The following is a 25,558-nucleotide window of genomic DNA, read 5'->3' as shown; positions in this document are numbered from 1 at the left end:
AAAGATCCGGTACGCTCCGGTACCACAGCACCATTAAGGTGCTAACTCGACCATCTCGGGAACGATTTATGTGGCCACATTCAACCTTCAGGCCATTCCCCCCTCCCCACCCCCAAGTTCCATGAGGAGCTTGTGGTCGCCAGAGCCTCGTCTGTTAGTGAAACAGGATTCGCCGCGGATAGGTGAGGTTGACAATTGGGTTCGGAGAAGCTATATATTGCGCTGGCAACCTGAAGGGTTGCGTTACACAACCCCTTGAATCTGGTATTTTAATCGCCTCTTACGACAGGCATACCTACCGTGGGTATATTCTGATCCCCTAACCCGCTGCTGCTCGCGCCCCGCGGCGCCAACAACTCTCACAGCTGCTACCACTCATAACTACTATCTTCGTAGCAGAGTCGGTAGCAATGCTGAGCATCAGCCCCTGCCCCCGTCTTCTCCCCTCTTTTCCGGCAGCAATCGTGTAGGTCAGGGAAACAGACTCTTAGTCACTAACCCCGTTTGCCAGCACAGAATATATATGTTTGCGACATCCGCCCAATGCAGCTACTGCCTTGGGCGGTGCCACTTTCCTAGATGTTCTGGTCTCCGCGACGGCAACCCCCCGACGGGTTTCATTGCGCCATGTTGCCAGGTCGCAAACCCTAGTCTACCGGGTACCCCAATGCTTGCCCAAGGACGCCCAGTCCCAGGGCCACAACAGCAGCTGCGTCGTGGCCTTCCTCAATCCAGGCGTAGTCACCCGTAACTTACTCCCAGAGTGGCGACGTCTCCCCCTATGCACTTCAGAATTCTGCAGTTAAACTGTAATGGACTAACTGGGAAGATCACGGAGATAGTCGATTTCATGAAGCGGCACAACATCCGCATTGCTGCGATTCAAGAGATTAAACTCATAGCAAGATCTGCACTGCAAACCTGTTCTGGGTATAATGTCCACAGAAAAGATCGCATGAGCGGAAATGGAGGCGCGTTTATCATACACCACTCTGTGCAATATCATATATTTGATCCTGGCATCGACCGCAGGGACAATGTCTTAGAACGTCAAGGCCTATCTGTCTGGTCAGGCGATGCAAACCTAGAAATCATCAACATCTACATCCCTCCTGCCACCTGTTGCCCCAGTGGATACCACCCTAATATTAGCGCCTTACTCACTGGCAACAATCGCATTATCTTAGGCGACTTTAATGCCCATCACGATCTATGGCATTCAAACTTGCGGGCGGACAGTAGGGGTGAGATGTTGGCAGATCAAATAGAAGAAACGACGTTCGGCACAATAAACAGAGACGCCCTCACACTTATGGTAGGAAGCTGTCACAGTTCGCCGGATATCTCAATCGTGAGCGCAGAACTCGTAAACTGCGTCAACTGGCAGCCGATGGTAACATTGAAATCCGACCACCGCCTATACTTATTTCGTTCGAGCGTACCGCTGACTTCATCGTTACAGAAAAACGCACTTTCAAAAACTTTAAAAAAGGAAAGTGGGACGAATACAAATCTTTTACAGACAACCTCTTTGCTGGCCTCCCTATCGGGACTGGTGCCCGCCAAGGGGAGCGTGCTTTCCGCAAGGTCATTGAATCCGCCTCGGCACGTTTCATTCCCGGCCCCACTTCCCGGCGGAGGCCGCAAATTTAGCGAGAGACCGTGACCTTATAAGACAGCTCGACCCAGGCGACCCCCAAATAAGGGATATAAACCAACGCATCAGATTGCTTGTGGCTGAACACAAGCAGCCGAAATGGGAGGAGCACCTAAGAGGTTGTAACCTCTCTGCCGGTGTGGGTAAACTTTGGTCCACCGTAAAGTCCCTATCGAATCCGTATAAGCACAATGACAAAGTTTCCATCGCCTTCGGCGATAAAGTGCTGTCGTATTCAGAAAAATGCGCGAGCGCTTCCTGCCGCCAATATCTAATGCATTCTACGGTCGACAAAGATAGACGGAGGGTCAACAGACACGCACATAAACATAAATTCAGCGCGTCACCAATTACCATCACCGCCAAAGAGGCTGAAGATGCCATCGGTCATGCTAAACCATCGAAAGCAGTGGGCCCAGACGGCATAGCCATGCCGATGCTTAAAAGCCTAAGGAAAGAAGGTTTCAAATACTTAGCACATGTGTTGAACCTGTCTCTTTCCACCTTTGTCATACCCGAAAAATGGAAAATGGCCAAGGTGGTCCCGCTACTAAAGCCTGGGAAACCAGCTAACATAGGAGAGTCGTATCGTCCGATATCTCTCCTATCGCCAGTAGCAAAGACGCTTTAAGCCATTTTTCTCCCCTACTTCCAAGCAAATTTGCAGCTAGCCTGTCATCAGCATGGCTTCAGAAAACTCCATAGCACCACCACCGCGCTAAATGCCATCAGCACACAGATAAATTGCGGTTTAAATCAGGCATGCTTAACCAACGAACCGATATCATTTCGTTACGATAATTAACGTTAATAAACGAAACAAAGTCATTTCGTTTCGTTTATTAACGTTAAAAACGTCAAATTAACGAAATGATTTCGTTTCGTTTTCTGCCATATCAAAACGGAATCAAATCGTTTATGTTCATTATTAATTTCAAACTATGCTGGCAAAGCTGATTGATGGCGGAGTCATTAAAGGTGAAAGCAATAGCCAAGCAGATTGCAACTTTTCTCATGAATTTTGACAGTACGAACATTTCTCAGAGTGTTTTTGACATTACCACCAACGAATTACACAAACAAATTATATGGAGTTTGTGTGTGTATGTGCGCTCGTTGTTACCACCTTACGGCTTCACCATGGCTATAGCATTGCCAGCACAATTCAAACATAAAGTATCACGTTTTTGTTAACATTTTTAACGTTAACGAAAGCTTTTCGTTTCGGATAAAAACGAGATACAATTTATCTTGATAATTTCTTTATCGATAATATTTCGAAGTGTTTCAACGGAAACGGTGGAAATTTTTTGATAAACGATTAGCTTAACGTTAAGGTGCATCCCTGGTTTAAATCAAAACCCCCACCATAGAACAGTACTCGTAGCGCTAGACCTATCAAAAGCTTTTGATACGGAAACCATGGCACGTTACTGCAAGACCTGGAAGGGCCTAGCCTTCCCCCATGTCTTAAAAGGTGGACCGCAAATTATCTGGGTAGTCGGCAGGGATCGGTGCAATTTAGAAACGAAACATCAAAACCAAGAAGAATTAAACAAGGGGTGCCACAGGGTGGTGTCCTATCCCCACTTTTGTTTAATTTCTACATATCTAAGCTACCTTCACCACCAGAAGGAGTCACTATCGTTTCATACGCCGATGACTACACAATAATGGCCACAGGCCCAAGCCCACAGATCGATGAGCTCTGCAACAGAATAAACGGCTACCTCCCTGATCTCTCCAGTTTTTTCGCCTCGCGAAACCTGGCATTATCACCGACTAAATCTTCCGCGGCCTTATTTACAAGATGGACGTCCCAAATGTCGACCATTTTGAACATCCACGTCGATGGCACTACGCTACCGACTGTCCTATACCCCAAAATCTTGGATGTGACGTTTGATCAGGACCCACATTTTGGTGAACACGCAGCTGCAATTGTTCCGAAAATCCAGAGCCGTAATAAAATCCTCAAATCCCTTGCTGGCAGTACCTGGGGAAAAGATAAATAAACGCTCATTACTACATACAAAGCAATTGGCCAGCCGTTTACGTGCTACGCGTCACCTAAATGGTCGCCAAGCCAAAAATTACCCACTGGAAGAAGCTACAGACCTGCCAAAATAATGCTCTCAGAATCGCCACGGGCTGTCTTCTTATGTCCCCAGAAAACCATCTACATAATGAGGCGAGAATACTCCCCATCAGGGAGAGAAATGAGCTGCTAACCAAACAGTTCCTGTTGAATACCAAGAAACCTGGGCATCCAAACAGACATCTGATTGATGAGCGAACACCGCCTAGGGGCTTAAGGAGTCATCTCCGTAAGCATTTTGAGGAAATACGGCACCTGAGAACCCAGCCGTATGAAGCAAAAAACACAAGCAGGTCCTTGGTGAACTCCACAAACAGGCGTCGGACCTTTATGTCAGGAATTTCCCGGTGAATCCAGTACTCAAAGAAAAGTACCCAAAACTTGTGGAAGAGGAACGCATACTCCCGGGGGAAACGCGTGTCACTCTTGCTCGACTTCGTTCTGGATACTGTAACAGGTAACAGAGGATATTGATGACAATTTGTGATCGGTCGCGGCTGTTAGGTGGGGCGAAGCACTGCTACAACAACAACAACAACGAAAAAACACATGCCCAAAATATCCACGAAATTTTTGAGACCCTACAAGAAGCAAATATGAAGGTCCAAATAGACAATTGCGAATTTTTCAAAAAAGGAATTGAATTTTTAGGATTCCTAGTTTCATCTAAGGGAACTACTATAAATCCCACTAAAGTAAAAGCAATAGTTGATTTCCCGTATCCAAGAACACTAAAAGACTTAAGATCATTCTTAGGCCTCTCTGGCTACTATAGACGATTCGTGAAAGATTACGCTAAAATTACAAAACCGCTTACTACCCTTCTTAGAGGAGAGACGGAAGAATATCGAAAAACCAATCAGAAAACAAATCCATTCAATTAAACGACGAGGCAATTAATCAACAAAATTAAATCTCACTTATTTCAAGAGATGTTATTCTAACCTACCCAAACTATCAAAAAGAATTTCACCTAACCACGGATGCCTCAAAACACGCTATTGGTGCAGTTCTAGAATAGGAAGGAAAACCAATCACTTTCATTTCAAGAACACTAACAAGAACAGAAGAGCATTATGCTGCAAATGAGAGAGAGATGCTCGCGATAATCTGGGCTCTAATGTAACATGTCCATCGAAATGGACATGGATTTTCGCCGATGGACTTCTGTTGTAGCACTCGACGTTTTTTTCAGCGGCGTCGTTGAAACGCTGGTAAGCCACATCAGCCACTTTAATGCCGCTCGTTAGTAACAAGTTGTTACGAACCAAAATAATGGTTTTAGAAAACCCAAAGGGGTCGGTCACCAATTTCCAATAAAAAGTAAAAGTTTACACTTGCACTTGATGAGTATCTTTATTTAATATAAATTATACAACTCGTTTATCAGCGACTTCCAAAAAATTGTCTGACTTGTCGGGTTGAATGCGCGAAATTAATTCGCGTCAATCAAAGTGACGTTTGTTAAGGTAATCCTCATTGTGAGTGATTGGTGTGGTCAAAAAAATTGACGTGGTTAATATTTAATGATTGATGTTATGGTCACTCAAAACTTATCATAAGGGTTGCCTACATCATCCCCCTTTGGAAAAGAAGAATTGGCCAAATTCTTCTGTCCCAAAAGCGATGTAATTAACTTAAAAAGTTTAAGACTGTTAAATTAAATTTAAATCTACATCTATGTTTAGATCTAATTTAAGAATTAAATTGTAAAGTCTACTTCTAAAGTAGGACTTAAATTTAATTTTTATAATTAGAAAAAAATTTTTTTTTGTGTTTTAATTCTACTGTATGAATTCATTTCTTAATTTTTAATGATTGTTTAAATTTATTTGATTTCATTATCTTTTTCAAATTTGGAAGAAAAAACATTTTATTTCTAATTTAACAATACAGATGAACTTTAAATAATATTGAATTTAAAAATTTAATTTAATTAATTTTTCTTATTCTATTTTTATGTACTATTTTTTCCTTTTTCGTTCCGTCATCAATTAACGTGACGTTTACACCGTCAATACCTATTACGGTATAAGGACCAATATAGATACTACTATGCTTGTCGCGGGGTTCTTTTTGAAGCAATACCTTGTCAAATACCTTGACAGATATTGGTTGTGAACTTTTGTTATATCCGGTTTAATTTTTTAATTTGTGTTCTGTAACTGCTTTTTTTGCTTATTCGTGAGTTTTTTGAAAACGAAATTTAACTTCTTTAGAATAGTTTTCTATGTTATAAATTGGGTCTATTTTATCGGTTTGCAGTTCCTTTGGTAAATTAGCTGCTTTGCCAAAGACTAATTCATATGGTGAGAATTTATTATCGAATACTGTGTTTGTTGTTGTGTTATGAAGAAAAGTGAAATATTTCAAGTAAACATCCCAGTCGGAAAAATTGGGATTTAGAAAAGATCTTAAATATTCATTGAAAACTCTGTGGTTTCGCTCTACTGTGCCAAGAGTTTCATGATGGTATGCTGTGGAAAATTTGTGTTCGATTTCTAATAGTTTTGTTAACTCTGAAAAAATTTCATTTTTGTATTCCTAAATCAGTTTTAATTGTTTTCATAATGCCATATATTAGTATGAAATTTTCAAAAATAGCTGATGCAACCGTTTTTGCACTTTTATCAGGTATCGCAATCGTTACTAAGTATTTGCTGAGATCGCATATAATGGTTACAGCGAACTTGTTACCATTATCGGATTGAGGTAGAGGTCCTATAGTGTCAATTACAACAATGTCGAATGGCTTACAGGGTGTTTCGGTTAGGACTAAATTTTCTTTTGTTTTTGGTTTAACCTTATTCCAAAGACATTTTTCGCAGTTTTTAACAAATTTCGCCATATCGCGCGTCATGTCTCCAATAATATTTGGTTCTGAGTTTTGGATAAACTTTTATGCTACCGAAATGTCCTCCTAAAATTGGGTCGGTATGGTAAATTGTTATTAATTGTTGTTTTTTGTCTTCGTCTGTCACAGTTTCTACGGGTTCGGTTAGGATGATTTCTAAATATTTTAAAATTTTATTCCCAGTGGTTTTCAGATCTGATATCGAAAAATATTTAAAAAGATTATAATTTTTTTCAATTCGATTATATTAATATTGCGCTTGCCAGCTTCTTTTTGTAGCTTCAAAAGTAATTCATCTAAATGTATTATTTTGTTAGCACACGCAACCTTAATTAACTCAATTTTTTTGTGTTTTAGATGCGCATTTATCTCAAAATTCGTAATTTTACCACTTTTATCATAATTTATTTGGGATTTTACTCTGGGTATTTTCTTTGAAAATTTGTTTGAAAAATTATCATAAAATTGTAATTTTATGTTTTCCTTTACTTTTTCTTCTTTGACTATTTGTTGTTGCGCTAATTGTTCTTGTTTCGTCTGTGATCTTGTCTGTACTGCTAAAATTGATTTGCCTGAATTTTTAATTTCTTCTATTGTGATGCGAGAGAGTGCATCTGCTCCTACGTTCATTTTACCTTTTATGTATTCAATAGTGAAGTTGTATTCTGCCAGTTCAAGTCTGATACGTGAAAGTTTTGAAGAGGGATCTTTCATATTAAACAAGTAAACTAATGGACGATGATCGGACTTGACGGTAAAGTGTGTGCCATATACGTATGGTCTGAACTGTTTTATTGCAAAAAATATAGCTAAAAGCTCTAACTCAATTATTGTTTTCTTTTGTTCTGAATTATTAAATGATTTGGACGCGAAACAAATTGGTAAGTCAATGCCATCTTTATTTTGACTTAAAATGGCACCACAACCAATTTTTGAAGCGTCGACGGTAATTATAAATTCCTTTTTGAAGTCTGGGTATCGGAGAATTTGAGGAGAAATTAAAGATTTTCGAAGTTTTCCAAATGCTATATCACATGACTCATCCCATTTAAATTCTACTCTTTTCCTGCTAAGTTTATTTAAATGGGCTGCTATTGAAGCAAAATTTGGTATAAACCTTCGATAGTAATTGGCGAATGCATCTTTATCGCAAGGTTTCGGATATTTCTTTATTGCAATTATTTTGGAATCGTCTGGAAGTAGACCTTTTGACGAACATTTTTGTCCTAGGAAAGTGACTTCTGAACGCATAAATGCATTTTTCGGGATTTATACGCAAATTAAATTTTTTGCATGTTTGAAAGACTTGTTCTAAATTTTTAAGATGGTGAGCTTCGCTACACCCAATGACTATAAGATCATCGACATATAAAAAGGCTTGGTTTGGAGAAATTCCTGAAAAGGCAATTGTTCTTGAGAATGAATTTGGAGCTACGTTTAAACCGAATGGTAAAACTTTCCATCGAAAAGCACCACGATCAGTGCTGAATGAAGTGATGTCTCTAGAATCTTTATTTAATGGGATTTGGTGGAAACCTGAATACAAATCCAATGTAGAAAAATATTTGGCTCTGCCTAGATTATCAAGAATATCGTCTATTCGTGCAAGTGGGAATTTGTCTGCTATCAATTTTTTGTTTACGGCTCTAAAGTCGACACACATGCGATAGGATTTCTGTCCATTTGGATTTTTCTTTGGCACAAGTATCAATGGGCTATTATAGTTGGAATAACTGTGTTCTATAAGATCGTTTTGTAATAAATTATCAACTTGTCTATTAATTTCCTCTCTCTGACAATATGGTAAGCGGTAATTTTTTATGTAAACAGGATTTGTATCTGTCAATCGTAGTTTCTGTTCATAAAAGTTGTTAAGCGTCATACGATCGGTCTTTAGTGCAAAAATATCATCATATTTTAGACATAAATCGAGAAGTTTTGGTTTGGCATAATTTGGCATTTGTTTTTCTAAAATTGATTTTAATTCCTCTGACCTTTTCGAATCTTTTGAAATATCATTGATTTTATACACGTTATATTTGGTCATTTCATCCGTAACTATGTTACAATTTCTTACGTGACGTCGGTGACGTTTAAAACTTTTATTATCGGATTGTTAGTGTCAATAATACACTTTGCGGTGAACACACCACTACAAATTTCCTGTGCGTCTATAAAAACTGGATGTTTAGACTTTTTCAGCTTAAATAAGCGATAAACTTCGCATCTAGGAGGAATTTCCAATGTATTATCGATTGTATGTGTAAAATGGAAATTTTATGAATGTTTTTGCCAATGCCAATTGTTATGCTCTCGTTTGCATAGTCTATTATGCAATTGTATTTTTTCAAAAAGTCTTTGCCTAAAATACCATCTGACGGTATGTTGAATTTGTCATCTACTACATTTAATGTTTGCGGAATTGAAAAATTTGAATAAAAAAGTTCTGTTTTAATAGTACCCAATGTTGAAACTGTATCTGTCGGAACACCCGTTATATTTATAATATTGTTGTTATTTATGGAAGTATTTTGTTTTAAACTTGACAGTTTAATAATTGATATATCAGCCTGTGTATCTACTAAGAAAGTGCATGTTTTAAAAGAGTCATTGCAATTCAATTCGATAAAATCTGAGTAGTTCAGATTTAGACAATGAATTGATTTATTTTGAAAAACGTTATTTAATTCAGATTTTGGTCCCCCAGTGTTCGCTCCTGAGGGCCGTTGGCGTTTAAAGTGCGAACACTAGCGTTATTTGTTGTATTTGAACGTCGATTGTTGTTGTTACTGTTGTTATTGCTATTGTTTCTCTTTACGGGCCTTCTATTGTTATTACGAAAATTACCATTACTTCGCGAGCCATAACTATTGTTGTTATTGTGCTTATAGTTGTTATTGTTGTTTCTGTGAAAATTGTTGTTTTACCTCGAAAAGTTGTTCCTATTATATTGATTTGACCTGAAGTTACCTCGAAAACTACTATTTTGCCTGTTATAACGCGATCTAAACGCTAATACCTGCCTTTCACTTGCTTGGTTATTTTGTTCTACGATCATTTTCGCAACTACATCCTTAGAATCAGTAAACGTAGTTGACGCTAAAATTGATTTTACTAGGTCTGAGCGAGTATTAAGCCGACAAACGTTGACGGTTTGTTCGACTGCCATCTCGTGCGCTTTTTCCTGAGTCATTCCTTCTATAACTAATGATCGTTCTAAAGCATCGGAAAGTTCCTCAACACGTTTGGCGAATTCAGTATGATTATTATTAAAAACTTTTAAAGATGCAATTTTTCCTGCAACAACTTTTGAGATGTAATGTTTTATTCTACCTTTTAATGCATCTTTTATTTGTTGAATTGTTGTTACTTCATTTGGAATTGCCTCACGCGCTTTTCCTTCTAACTTGTATTTTATAAACGAAATGAAAGTGTTTGTCAAATTTTCTTCCATCAAATCTTCTATCAAAACTATTTTATCTATAAAGGATGCAAGTGAAAGCGGATCGCCGCTGTAGTTTTCTCTAATTATGGATGCACACATAGTAATAAAAGTTTTTTTTTGCTCTGGAGTCGCCATTGTTGGTTGCTCTTCGCTAATAGTATCTAAATTATTATTGTGAAGTGAATTGGAAAATCCAGGGAAATCCTCAAGAAAAGATACGGTACTTTTTTTAATAATACTAGCTTTGTATGCTGAAGTTGTCGATGCGTCAGAGAATTCTTCCTCAGTGTCAAAATCAGAACTTGATTCGCTTTCTTGTATTAATTCAAAAAGATCTTTGGGTATTTTTTATATTGCAGTTAATTCTAGAAAAACATTTAGTGAGTTGTTCTCTGCACTTTGACAAACTTTCGATTATTGAACTAGGCTTATCTCGATTTTCAAAATATGAATTTACTTGTTTTATAATTTCGTTATAGCTTTTAATTAAAGCATCTTCATATTCTATTGACTTTTTTGCTGAGATAGATCGGTTATTTAAAACTCGTTTAGTAACCTTAGTGAAATTATAGCGTAAATCTTTGAAATTGGAATCAAAATCTGACATTTGACAACTGACATCTGAAAACTTTATTACATTTATTGAAAATGTTTACCTCCGTAGCAGAAAAAATTGTTTTATAAAAAGGAATTCGGCAAAAAATGTTAAGATTAACGCTGTAGGCACTGTTTATACAAAAATGAATTTGAAACTATTCATTCACTCCGTAATTGTGGTTTGCAAATTAAATTTTTTTTTTTTGTAAAATCAGAGAAGATTCGAAATATTCAAAATCGATGAGTTAATTGGTAAATGGTAAAGAAGTATCGCATCTTCGAAAGGCACTGTATTCATGACTTAATTTGTAAATGCAAGTGAATGTTGAAATATTTTAACCGCACTGTATTCGTTTAATAATGCAAAGAAAAAAAAAACTGTTGGAGTATTTGAAAGACACTGTATATGGTGCATAGTTTGAAAAGAATCGCAAATGTAAAATATGTTGAAATATTTGAAATACACTGTATTCGTGTGATACTTCGAAGGAGTTGTTAAAATATTTGGATAGCACTGTATTTGTTTATGTATATGTTCAATTTCCGAAGAAATAATTGGAAAAAGAGAAAAGTAAGCTTTCACCGATAAAAATAAATTTTCACCATTACTTTGATTGACTGTAACCCGTCTAAGTTGATATTTAAAGTCAATGAGAATTTTTCAAAATTGATAAGGTTTGAATAATTATCGCTAAATTTTGGCAAATAGATTGGAAATTTTTGGTATTATACATATAAAATTGATGTATAATTTGCGTTTCAAAACGGTTTAAAAAAAAAGTTTAAATTAGAAAAAATATTTTTCCGATTGTATTTATTACGAAGCAATGTTCGCATTTTAAATAAAAAAATTCAAGTTCCATATTAATGTTCGAAAAAGAAAGAATATGCATGTGGTGGCCGTATATTTAAAATTATTTTTAATGTACATTCAAAAAATTTTTCGATATTTAAATGTTTATATTTCAAATATTTGTATTAAAGTGTGAGAGAAAAAATGTGTTGCTACATGCGTAGTATACAAATGTTTATAGGAAAAGTATGTTTATAAGCAAAAGTGTCAATTTGTGTTGCTACATGCATAGGCTACATGTGTATTACGAAAAATTGTTGCTATGTTTATAGTATACATGTATATTGAAAAAGCCAAAATTTCTACTTATGTACAGATATCAAATGTTACATATGTATATACGTATTCTACTCTACTGTACCATCCTTTTGTGCTGCCTTCGCTTGTACATTGCTGTGATTTGTTGTTGTTGGTGTTGACTTCCGTTGCTGCCGTTACCAAGTGAATTTTTCCTCTTTGCCTCTCTCTTCCGCTATGATTTCTTTCTTTCTAAGGTTGAGTTGGTGGTGTTGGTGGAGTAAATGGCTTGGATAATTTACCGCACTTAACGGTGCTTGGTAATAGCGTCACTGGTGGTTGTGCTTATCATCACCGTTATGGCATAGTACAGCCAGTTCAAAAAATTATTTTTCGTACATATGTATGTATATATGTTACGCCACAATTTTGCCAATAACTTTGCCTTGTTTGTAGTATAAAAATGTATGTACATTTTGGATTTTGTTCCAAACGAAATTTTATGCAAAAGTCCACTTTTAGTTTTAAATTTGGTTTTTATTTACCATTTAAATTTTTTGAAATTGTATTAGTTTTTGTAGTTTATAACTGTTTTTTGTAGGTTTTTGAAAATTTTATGATTTTTTGTAGATTTTGAAATTTTATACTTTTTTTTGTAGTTTTTGGAATTTTATATTTTTTTTTTTAGGTGTTTGTATTTTTGAAATTTTATTAAAAATTGTTGGTAGTCTTTTTTAAATTTTGTAATTTTTTTTGTAGTCTTTTTGTAATTTTGTAGAATTTTTTTTTTGGTCTTTTTATAATTTTATAATAATTTTATTTTGAATTTTTTTTGAAATTTTATATTTTTTTTGTGTTTTTGAGATTTTATGTACTTTTTTTTTGGAATTTTGTATATTTTTGAATTTTTTTTTTTTGTAATTTTTGTAAATTTTTTTGAAATTATGGCAAAACTAAATTAGATGCTACTTCATGTAGCATTTCGCAATTAAAATTATTGTAATATGTATCGTCTTATTTATTTTGTGAATACAAATTTATTTTTCTTGGCACAACCCCCACCGCACTTTTCATAACCACCACGCACATATTTTATTTTAAAAATCTTTACTTAAATTTATTTTGTACTGCGGGGAATTTTTTTCTTCCCCGGCGCCACCTTTTGCCGCAGGCATGCCCACGGTCGCCATGTAACATGTCCATCGAAATGGACATGGATTTTCGCCGATGGACTTCTGTTGTAGCACTCGACGTTTTTTTTCAGCGGCGTCGTTGAAACGCTGGTAAGCCACATCAGCCACTTTAATACCGATCGTTAGTAACAAGTTGTTACGAACCAAAATAATGTTTTTAGAAAACCCAAAGGGGTCGGTCACCAATTTCCAATAAAAAGTAAAACTTTACACTTGCACTTGATGAGTATCTTTATTTAATATAAATTATGCAACTCGTTTATCAGCGACTTCCAAAAAATTGTCTGACTTGTCGGGTTGAATGCGCGAAATTAATTCGCGTCATTCAAAGTGACGTTTGTTAAGGTAACCCTCATTGTGAGTGATTGGTGTAGTCAAACAAATTGACGTGGTTAATATTTAATGATTGATGTTATGGTCACTCAACACTTATCATAAGGGTTGCCTTACACTAAAATCTCTAAGAAACTATTTATATGGGACAGCAAAAATAAAAATATTTACGGATCACCAACCCTTAACATACGTCTTCAGTAATAAAACGACAATTCAAAATTAAAAAGATGGAAAGCAAACTCAAATATAAACCAGGCAAAACTAATGTCGTTGCCGACACTCTTTGTAGACCTCCGGAACTAAATTCAGTAACAATAGCCACTCACTCCGACGAGAGCTCAGGACACAATTTAATACCGTCCAGATTTGGATAACTACCGAACAAGAAAGCTCATACGACTTTAAAATTCCCTTTCCGGGATACCACAGACATACTATTACTAAAACCGAGTACTCTAACGATGACCTGAAACATTTTTTAAAATGCTATCTAAATCCCTCCGTTATTAATGGCTTATTTACTTCAGAAAAAATAATGGGAAAAATCCAAAAATTGTACCCTATCCATTTTAACAATTTCAAAATAAGGTTCACGCAGTCGCAAGTTAAAGACCTACAAACGATAGAACAACAGGCACTTCCCAAGGCAGTCGGTTCTATGTACCGGAGCGACTCGGGAATTTTCTCGACCAAGGACTGTCATCTCAGTGTAACCCCATTTAATTTGTTGCGCCCCTCCCACAAATTGTCATCCTCCTAGCAGCTCCTTGCAGCAGGACTGCTCCATATTCTCTTGCTCCGGGAAGGTATCGACCCCAATTCGGGTCCGTCTCCTGACTCCGGTCCTGAGAAATGGTTTTGCTGCATCTGCCGGAAAAGAATCTTTTTAGGACGGTCATACTCTGTTCAGTGTGTCTCGTGTAAGGGATTGTTGCATCGGACAGGTTGTTCTGGGCTTGATCCCAAAACCCGACGTCCACGTAACTTTTATAAATCTTTTGTGGCTCCTTGCTGTTCACGCCCAAGGGCGTCCCGTAGTCTACGCCTAAGCGCCCCCCACTACCTTCCAGCAGCCCCGCTGCTCAGCAAGCCACAACAAGTACCCGCTGCTGCTCGCGCCCCACGGCGCCAACAACTCAAACAGCTCCTACCACTCATAATTACAATCTCCGTAGTAGAGTCGGAAGCAATGCTGAGCAACAGCTGTAGGGTTCTTATTATTTTTATTTAACTTTGTATTTTAGTTACTTTGAACTTTGTAATTTTTAAATGTATTATCAATATTTTAAGTTTCAATATTGATTTCCAATTTTCAAAAATTTTCATGGTTGTGAAAAAATAAAGAAAGAATTTGACGCATACTTTTAAGCGTTTTTTAAAAAATATAATTTAAAGTTTTACTATAAAATAAAAACGTGGTTTAAATAACTACAACAGCCCCTGCCCCCGTCTTCTCCCCCCCCCCCCCCCCCCCTCCTCTTTTCCGGCAGTAATCGTGTAGGTCAGGGAAACATACTCTTAGTCCCTACCTCCGCTTGCAATGTTTGCCAGCACAGAATATATATGTTTGCGACATCCGCCCAATGCAGCTCCTGCCTTGGGTGGTGCCACTTTCCTAGATGTTCTGGTCTCCGCGACGGCAACCCCCCGACGGGTTTCATCGCGCCATGTTGCCAGGTCGCAAACCCAAATCATCCGGGTACCCCAATGCTTGCCCAAGGACGCCCAGTCCCAGGGCCACAACAGCAATTGCGTCCTGGCCTTCCTCAACCCAGGCGTAGTCACCCGTCACTTACCCCCAGAGTGGCGACGTCTCCCCCCATGCACTTCAGAATTCTGCAGTTACAACTGTAATGGACTAACTGAGAAGATTACGGAGATAGTCGATTTCATGAAGCGGCACAACATCCGCATTGCTGCGATTCAAGAGACTAAACTCACAGCACGATCTACATTGCAGACCTGCTCTGGGTATAATGTCCACAGAAAAGATCGCGAGAGCGGAAATGGAGGCGGCCTCGCGTTTATAATACACCACTCTGTGCAATATTATATATTTGATCCTGGCATCGACCGCAGGGACAATGTCTTAGAACGTCAAGGCCTATCTGTCCGGTCAGGCGATGCAAACCTAGAAATCATCAACATCTACATCCCCCCTGCCACCTGTTGCCCCAGTGGATACCGCCCTAATATCAGAGCCTTACTCACTTGCAACAATCGCATTATTTTAGGCGATTTCAATGCCCATCACGATCTATGGCATTCAAACTTGCGGGCGGACAGTAGGGATGTTGGCGGATCAAATAGAAGAAACGACGTTCTGCACAATCAACGGACACGCCCCCACACGTATGGTAGGAAGCTGTCACAGTTCGCCAGATATCTCAATCGTGAGCGCAGAACTCGTAAACTGCGTCAACTGGCAGCCGATGGTAACATTGAAATCCGACCACCTGCCTATACTTATTTCGCTCGACTTCATCGTCACCGAAAAACGCACTTTCATAAACTTTAAAAAATGAAAGTGGGAAGAATATAAATCTTTTACTGACAACCTCTTTTCTGCCCTCCCTATCCCGACTGATGCCCGCCAAGGGGAGCGTGCCTTCCGCAAGGTCATTGAATCCGCCTCGGCACGTTTCATTCCCGCCGGGAGAATTCCCGAAATCCGGCCCACTTCCCGGCGGAGGCCGCAAACTTAGCGAGAGAACGTGACCTTATAAGGCAGCTTGATCCAGGCGACCCCCAAATAAGGGATATAAACCAACGCATCAGATTGCTTGTGGATGAACACAAGCGGGCGAAATGGGAGGAGCACCTAAGAGGTTGTAACCTCTCTACCGGTGTGGGTAAACTTTGGTCCACCGTAAAGTCCCTATCGAATCCGACTAAGCACAAAGACAAAGTTTCTATCGCCTTTGGCGACAAAGTGCTGTCGAATGCGAAAAAATGCGCGAGCGCTTTCTGCCGACAATATATAATGCATTCTTCGGTTGACGGAGGGCCAACAGACACGCACATAAACACAAATTCAGCGCGTCACCAATCACCATCACCGCTAAAGAGATTGAGGACGCCATTGCTCGCGCTAAACCATCCAAAGCAGTGGGCCCAGACGGCATAGCCATGCCGATGCTTAAAAGCCTAGGGAAAGAGGGTTTCAAATATTTAGCGCAGGTCTTCAACCTGTCTCTTTCCACCTTTGTCATACCCGAGAAATGGAAAATGGCCAAGGTGGTCCCGCTACTAAAGCCTGGTAAACCAGCTAACATAGGAGAGTCGTATCGTCCGATATCTCTCCTATCGCCAGTGGCAAAGACGCTCGAAGCCATTTTGCTCCCTTATTTCCAAGCAAATTTGCAGCTAGCCTGTCATCAGCATGGCTTCAGAAAACTTCATAGCACTACCTCCGCGCTAAATGCCATTAGCACTCAGATAAATTGCGTTTTAAATCAAAACCCCCACCATAGAACAGTACTCGTAGCGCTAGACCTTTCAAAAGCCTTTGATACGGTCAACCATGGCTCGTTACTGCAAGACCTGGAAGGGCCTACCCTTCCCCCATGTCTTAAAAGGTGGACCGCAAATTATCTGGGTGGTCGGCAGGCATCGGTGCAATTTAGAAACGAAACATCAAAACCAAGGAGAATTAAACAAGGGGTGCCCAGGGTGGTGTCCTATCCCCACTTTTGTTTAATTTCTACATATCCAAGCTACCTTCACCACCGGAAGGAGTCACAATCGTTTCCTACGCCGATGACTGCACAGTAATGGCCACAGGCCCAGGCCCACAGATCGATGAGCTATGCAATAAAATAAACGGCTACCTCCCTGATCTCTCCAGTTTTTTCGCCTCGCGAAACCTGGCATTATCACCGACTAAATCTTCCGCGACCTTATTTACAACATGGACGTCCCAAATGTCGACCATTTTGAACATCCACGTCGATGGCACTACGCTACCGACTGTCTTACACCCCAAAATCTTGGGTGTGACGTTTGATCAGGATCTACATTTTGGTGAGCACGCAGCCGCAATTGTTCCAAAAATTCAGAGCCGTAACAAAATCCTCAAATCCTTTGCTGCCAGTATCTGGGGAAAAGATAAAGAAACGCTCGTGACTACATACAAAGCAATTAGCCAGCCGATTACGTGCTACGCGTCACCCATATGGTCGCCAAGCCTAAAAATTACCCACTGGATGAAGCTACAGGCCTGCCAAAATACTGCTCTCAGAATTGCCACAGGCTGTCTTCTTATGTCCCCAGAACACCATCTGCATAATGAGGCGAGAATACTCCCCATCAGGGAGAGAAACGAGATGCTGACCAAACAGTTCCTGTTAAATACCCAGAAACCTGGGCATCCCAACAGACATCTGATTGATGAGCCAGCACCGCCTAGGGGCTTAAGGAGTCATCTCCGTAAACATTTTGAGGAAATAGGGCACCTGAGAACCCAGCCGTATGAAGCGAAAAAACACAAGCAGGTCCTTGGTGAACTCCACAAACAGGCTCGGACTTTTATGCCGGGAATTGCCCGGTGAATCCAGTACTCAAAGAAAAGTATCCAAAACTCGCGGAAGAGGAACGCATACTCCCCAGGGAAACGCGAGTCACTCTGGCTCAACTTCGTTCGGGATACTGTAACAGGTTAAACTCTTACCTATCCAGAATCAACCCCGACATACAAAATGTATGCCCCGCTTGCAATGTGTCCCCACATGACACCAACCATCTCTTTAATTGTATTGTGGAACCAACGCCTCTAACACCCCTTTCCTTATGGTCCACCCCTGTTGAAACAGCAAGTTTCCTTGGATTCCCGTTAGAGGATATTGATGACAATCTGTGATCGGCCGCGGCTGTTAGATGGGGCGAAGCACTGCTACAACAACAACAACATAGAACAACAGGAACAACAAATCTTACTGGAGCACAAAAGAGCACATAGGAATGCAATAGAGAACAAAAAGCTAATTCTCGAAAAATTCTACTTCCCTCAATTGCAGACTGCATTAATTATATAAAATTAATAAAATATTAAAACAATGTATAGTCTGCGCTGAAAATAAGACCGACAGACGCCCAAATAAACCGTAAATAAAACCTACTCCAATTCCCCAATATCCAGGACAAATACTTCATATCGATATTTATAGCCGAAAAGAAATTAGTGCTAACAGCAATAGATAAATATTCAAAGTATGCCCAAGCAAGAGTTATGAAGTCTAGGTCAACAGAAGATATACGCGAACCACTCAGACAACTACTTTTTACATTCGGAATGCCACAAAGTATAGTAATAGACAACGAAAAATCACTTAACTCCCATTCGATAATCTTTATGCTAAAAGACCAATTAAGAATCAAAATTTACAAGACACCACCAAACACAAGTAGAGCAAATGGACAGGTAGAACGATTCCATTCGATCTTCGCTGAAATCTTGAGATGTTTAAAAACAGAAGACGTTGACAGAACTTTCGAAGAATTACTCGACAGACCATTTACGAATATAATTTCTCTATCCACCCAACAACTGGACAGGAACCTACGACGTAGAATTCATATTAAACCTGAACAATACGAAGCAGCAAGACGAAATAACATACAGAGACTGAAAGATACACAGGTAAATCTGCAATACCATAACAAAAATAGGCCACCCTGTAAGGATGGCCACCCGGCGGAGGCCGCGAGCTTAGCGAGGGAACGCGACCTTATAAGACAGCTTGATCCAGGCGACCCCCAAATAAGGGATATAAACCAACGCATCAGATTGCTTGTGGACGAACACAAGCGGGCGAAATGGGAAGAGCACCTAAGAGGTTGTAACCTCTCTACCGGTGTAGGTAAACTTTGGTCCACCGTAAAGTCCCTATCGAATCCGACTAAGCACAAAGACAAAGTTTCCATCGCCTTTGGCGATAAGGTGCTGTCGGATGCGAAAAAATGCGCGAGCGCTTTCTGCCGACAATATATAATGCATCCTACGGTCGACAAAGATAGACGGAGAGCCAATAGACACGCACATAAACACAAACTCAGCGCGTCACCAATTACCATCACCGCTAGAGAGGTTGAGGACGCCATTGGTCGCGCTAAACCATCCAAAGCAGTGGGCCCAGACGGGATGCTTAAAAACCTAGGGAAAGAGGGTTTCAAATATTTAGCGCATGTCTTCAACCTGTCTCTTTCCACCTTTGTCATACCCGAGAAATGGAAAATGGCCAAGGTGGTCCCGCTACTAAAGCCTGGGAAACCAGCTAACATAGGAGAGTCGTATCGTCCGATATCTCTCCTATCGCCAGTAGCAAAGACGCTTTAAGCCATTTTTCTCCCCTACTTCCAAGCAAATTTGCAGCTAGCCTGTCATCAGCATGGCTTCAGAAAACTCCATAGCACCACCACCGCGCTAAATGCCATCAGCACACAGATAAATTGCGGTTTAAATCAAAACCCCTGTCCTATCCCCACTTTTGTTTAATTTCTACATATCCGAGCTACATTCACCACCGGAAGGAGTCACAATCGTTTCCTACGCCGATGACTGCACAGTAATGGCCACAGGCCCAGGCCCAGAGATCGATGAGCTATGCAATAAAATAAACGGCTATCTCCCTGATCTCTCCAGTTTTTTCGCCTCACGAAACCTGGCATTGTCACCGACTAAATCTTCCGCGACCTTATTTACAACATGTACGCCCCAAATGTCGACCATATTGAACATCCACGTCGATGGCACTACGCTACCGACTGTCCTACACCCCAAAATCTTGGGTGACGTTTGATCAGGATCTACATTTTGGTGCGCACGCAACCGCAATTGTTCCAAGAATTCAGAGCCGTAATAAAATCCTCAAATCCCTTGCTGGCAGTACCTGGGGAAAAGATAAAGAAACGCTCTTGACCACATACAAAGCAATTAGCCAGCCGATTACGAGCTACGCGTCACCCATATGGTCGCCAAGCCAAAAAACCACCCACTGGAAGAAACTACAGGCCTGCCAAAATACTGCTCTCAGAATCGCCACGGGCTGTCTTCTTATGTCCCCAGAACACCATCTGCATAATGAGGCGAGAATACTCCCCATCAGGGAGAGAAATGAGATGCTGACCAAACAGTTTCTGTTGAATACCCAGAAACCTGGGCATCCCAACAGACATCTGATTGACGAACCAGCACCACCTAGGGGCCTAAGGAGTCATCTCCGTAAGCATTTTGAGGAAATACGGCACCTGAGAACCCAGCCGTATGAAGCGGAAAAACACAAGCAGGTCCTTGGTGAACTCCATAGACAGGCGTCGGACCTTTATGTCGGGAATTGCCCGGTGAATCCAGTACTTGAAGAAAAATATCCAGAACTCGCCGAAGAGGAACGCATACTCCCCAGGGAAACGCGTGTCACTCTTGCTCAACTTCGTTCTGGATACTGTGACAGGTTAAACTCTTACCTATCCAGAATCAACCCCGACATACAAAATGTATGCCCTGCTTGCAATGTGTCCCCACATGACACCAACCATCTCTTTAATTGTAATGTGGAACCAACGCCTCTAACACCCCTTTCCTTATGTTCCACCCCTGTTGAAACGGCAAGTTTCCTTGGACTCCCGTTAGAGGATATTGATGACAATTTGTGATCGGTCGCGGCTATTAGGTGGGGCGAGCATTGCTACAACAACAACAACAACCCTGTAAGGACTATTTCCCAGGTCAGACAGTCTACATTAAAATTAATAAACGATACGGTACCAAACAAACCCCCCACTATAAAAAAGAAATAGTGAAGGAAAACAAGTCATCAACGGTCATAACAGAATCAGGCAAAGTGGTTCATAAGAGCCTAATAAAACAAGAGTAAAAACACAAAAAAAAAAAAATTTTGTTTTAAACCAAAAAATATATAAAACCGATTTTAATGAATTTCCTCTATTTAATTCGAATTCTACTCAACTATCGAATTAAAGTAGATTAAATTCGTTCAAACGCAGTTTAAATTAGATTAATTTTAAACCGATTAAATAAAACAGGATGAAAACACATTTTTTTTTTCTTTTCAACCTTTCTCGCAAAAGAAAACTGAAAAAAAAGTTTTTTAATAATAAAAATAAATAAGATGAAAACTATTCATGACATTATTTTTATTATCAAATTTTTAGATTGATTTCGGTTGCGCTAATAATACCAATATGCGCAAACGTGCAAATATTGGACTGCTCATCATCCCAACTAGTTACAGTAGATACAGGACCGACAAAACTACAAGTAGGAAACTTTAAAATTGTTCATGTAATAGAACTAGAGGACTATACCAATACCATAAATAACTTGATGACAACTATAAACGAAAAATTAACAAACCACCCCTTGAAACCTATCCTGTCATCCCTCATCAATCAATCCAAAAATTATTTAAATAGAATAAGAATAAATAAACATAATGAAAAAAGATCATTCCATGTTATAGGTACCACTTGGAAGTGGACAGCCGGAAATCGGGACCATAGCGATTTTAATATTTTAGTAGAAAGAATGAATAACATTTTAGATAATAACAACAGAGAGGTTGTAATAAACAAACTGACAAACGAAAAAAATGAAGAAATAATAGAAAAAACTAATAAAATCTCTAAAATAATACAAGAGAAGAAAGACATAGATAACGAATTAATAATACAAATAAAGTTCAAACTAGAAGTAATTGAAGAAGAATTAATTAACATAGCCTATGCCATTCATGAATTGATTATTCATATATCCTATCAGTAAAGGAAATTGAAATTACAAAAAAACTTTTAGAAAACGAAAATATACCGTTTATAAATTTAGATGAGGCATTAGAAATTGCGAAAATCAAAATTGCATCAAATAAAGAAACTCTAATTTATATAATCAATCTTCCAACAACGGAAAAAGAGGATTGTAGGACCTTAGAAATAAGACCAATAAAAAAGAAGGAATTAATAAATAAAATTGATTACAATTCAATTCTTATATGTAAAAATAAAACTTATAATGACAAACGCAACCAAGATACTACTGAAATCGGAGTTGATAATTTGTCTAAGTATTTCGTAACTCCATCGAACGAGGACGCTCGAATTTAAGGGCGGAGGAGTTAACACAATATATTTGGCTCTCACATAATGATTTACATATTTACTTACATACCTTACGGCAATCATATTTAGTTCGCATAAAAATATTTATGCTGACATAAAATTTAAATTATTTGAAATTCAACTTACCTTCCTATAAACAAATTAATGCTAACATCAATTATGCGAACTTGCCAAATCAGAATTTCAGTTAAATTCTTAATAATATTTTGATAATCAAAACTCAATAACAATTTTTTGCATTTCCTGTTTCGCAACACATATTCCGCTTAAACTAAATAATTAAATTTTGGCTAAACAAAGCCTTTGCACGCGCATCAGCTGCAATGCCTTTGCTTATGGTAAAATGCTGACGCTTGCGTCTGGCTTACTTAAGCAGGGGCAACAGCATTTACTTATTTTGTTGTTGTTGTAAATAATGAATGAAAAATCATTTTAATAACAATTAATTGAACACAAAAATTCTGTCTTCATTCCGTAGTGTCCGGGTTCGGTACAAAATCTTAAGGTAATAGTGCAGTTTACGGTACCCGCTGAAACTTGGGCCAAAATTTTCGAGTGAGGTATCAAAAGACGCGTATTCACGTCTAGATCAAGAATCCGAAAGCGGAAGTTAAGTATTTTTGCGCAGAACACCTTTCTGCGTTGGCGGCCGTCGGCCCCGCTTATAAAAAATAACCCTGGGCTACGACATGCCCAGTCCGGGTGTGTGGTATAACCGTGGCTACCGCCACGGTGTTGCACAATTTTTTTTGTGGGTACACACAACAACAACCACATGAAAATCGCCAACTTCAACTGCAAATATCTCCGGACAGAAATAACATTTTCCTTTTCCTTTTCATTTTTCTTGCCTTCGGATTATTGTTGTCGAGATTAATACGCGTCTTTTGATCCCTCACTCGAAAATCTTAGCTCAACTTTAGGGTGGGTACCGTAAACTGCACTACTACCAATCTTAAAAATTTTTGTTTCAATCAACAAATAACCAACTTGTATGATATGTTCATATTTGTAATAGGATTCCCCTGTTGTTGTTGTAGCAATGCTCGCCCCACCTAATAGCCGCGACCAATCACAAATTGTCATCAATATCCTCTAACGGGAGTCCAAGGAAACTTGCCGTTTCAACAGGGGTGGACCATAAGGAAAGGGGTGTTAGAGGCGTTGGTTCCACATTACAATTGAAGAGATGGTTGGTGTCATGTGGGGACACATTGCAAGCGGGGCATACATTTTGTATGTCGGGGTTGATTCTGGATAGGTAAGAGTTTAACCTGTTACAGTATCCAGAACAAAGTTGAGCAAGAGTGACACGCATTTCCCTGGGGAGTATGCGTTCCTCTTCCGCGAGTTTTGGATAATTTTCGTTAAGCACTGGATTCACCGGGCAATTCCCGGCATAAAGGTCCGACGCCTGTTTATGGAGTTCACCAAGGACCTGCTTGTTTTTTCACTTCATACGGCTGGGTTCTCAGGTGCCGTATTTCCTCAAAATGCTTACGGAGATGACTCCTTAAGCCCCTAGGCGGTGCTGGTTCATCAATCAGATGTCTGTTGGGATGCCCAGGTTTCTGGGTATTCAACAGGAACTGTTTGGTCAGCATCTCATTTCTCTCCCTGATGGGGAGTATTCTCGCCTCATTATGCAGATGGTGTTCTGAGCAGTATTTTGGGCAGGCCTGTAGTTTCTTCCAGTGGGTGCTTTTTAGGCTTGGCGACCATATGGGTGACGCGTAGCACGTAATCGGCTGGCTGATTGCTTTGTATGTAGTCACGAGCGTTTCTTTATCTTTTACCCAAGTACTGCCAGCGATATTATCGAGACCAAAATTATGGAGAGAGGTGTCAAACGACGCGTCTTGACATCAGTATTAATAATCCGATGGCGGAAAATAAAAATTTTAACGCGTTCAACAGATATTAACGAAAAACCGAAAAAAGACCCACGGGTACCTCCGAAACCGGGGGTCGGATCCATAGTATTTTTGCGCAGAACACCTTTCTGCGTTGGCGGCTTTCGGCCGCGCTTATAAAAAATAACCCTGGGCTACGCCATGCCAAGTCCGGGTGTGTGGTATACCCACGGGTCTTTTTCCAGTTTTTCGTTAATATCTTTTGAATGATTTAAAATTTTTACTCTCCGCCTTCGGATTATTAATACTGATGTCAAGACGCGTCGTTTGACACCTCTCTCGATATTTTTGGTAGCGTATTAGCAGTCGACCCCTTAACAAGACTTTTACCAATTCTTCTTTTCAGCCATCGGATTATTGTTCTCGAGATTAATAAGCGTCTTTTGACACCTCTCTCAATATTTTTGATAGCGTATTAGCAGTCGACCCCTCAACTAGACTATTACCCAAAAAATTTGGGCACTGTACTTATAGTTACAACAGCAAAAACCATTGAATTCCAACACCTATGACCGCACGATAATGGCCAGGTCCAGGTGCACCCATCGATGAGCTACACAAAGATATAAAAAACTATCTCCCTGACACGTTTTTTCGCCTCGCGAAACCTGACAGTCACCGAAGAAATCATTGGCAACCTTATTTATAACATTGACATGACAAATGTCGACCGTACAAGGTTTGCAATGGTTGAGGGTTCAAAGGTCGAACAAAAACAAAAACAGCTTATCCTGAGCAGATATTAACGTTTCATAATCTCAGCTTTGTAAGATATACTGTACGATTACCTCTTGGTTAGCCTAGGCAGCCGAGCTGTTGCCAAATTAGAACGACTTAGCATTATATTAGAAATCTTAGTTCAATTAACGTATAGCAAGGAATTAAACATTAGAGATGTAAAGCTCTTGATGACACTCTTTGTATTGGCCACAGATGACGTATTGGCCGCTTACAGCGCACACAACTGCCCAACAGGCAGGTACTCGATACCTAATCGATTACTTAATCGTCACCGATAACTTGGTCATCAATTATCGTATTAATCACTTTTACATTGATGGAGTGAAAAAAGTAAAGGCCCAAATACACGACACGAACATTTCCGCGAACATTCCGCAATCTTGTTCGCAGCTTTGGCCATACACCATACGAACTTTTGGGCGAACATTAGTTCTCTTTCAGACAGCGATGAATACGGACAACAATTGTGCTGCAGCAGTATTGCTCGCTGTGGCAATTAAGC

General features: G+C 39.5%; 1 protein-coding gene across 6 annotated transcripts in view; it reads right to left on the bottom strand.

Annotated features, from left to right (window-relative positions):
• The window catches only part of Acadvl (Acyl-CoA dehydrogenase very long chain), a 584,514-nt gene extending 559,221 nt beyond the window's left edge, over positions 1-25,293 (bottom strand). For 3 of the 6 annotated variants that reach the window (XM_067766166.1, XM_067766164.1, XM_067766165.1), the window contains exon 1: positions 25,104-25,288. In XM_067766166.1, coding sequence (XP_067622267.1) covers positions 25,104-25,156 — 53 coding nt within the window. In that variant the 5' untranslated portion in view covers positions 25,157-25,288. Of the gene's footprint in view, positions 1-25,103 lie in introns of all 6 variants that reach the window. The other 3 variants (XM_067766168.1, XM_067766169.1, XM_067766167.1) reach the window with 3 other exon arrangements.
• Between the last annotated feature and the right edge of the window lie 265 nt (positions 25,294-25,558).

Source organism: Eurosta solidaginis, chromosome 2 (assembly GCF_040869045.1).
Source record: "Eurosta solidaginis isolate ZX-2024a chromosome 2, ASM4086904v1, whole genome shotgun sequence".
NCBI classification, from domain to species: Eukaryota; Metazoa; Arthropoda; class Insecta; order Diptera; family Tephritidae; genus Eurosta; species Eurosta solidaginis.
This window is presented reverse-complemented; position numbering and strand designations above follow the sequence as displayed.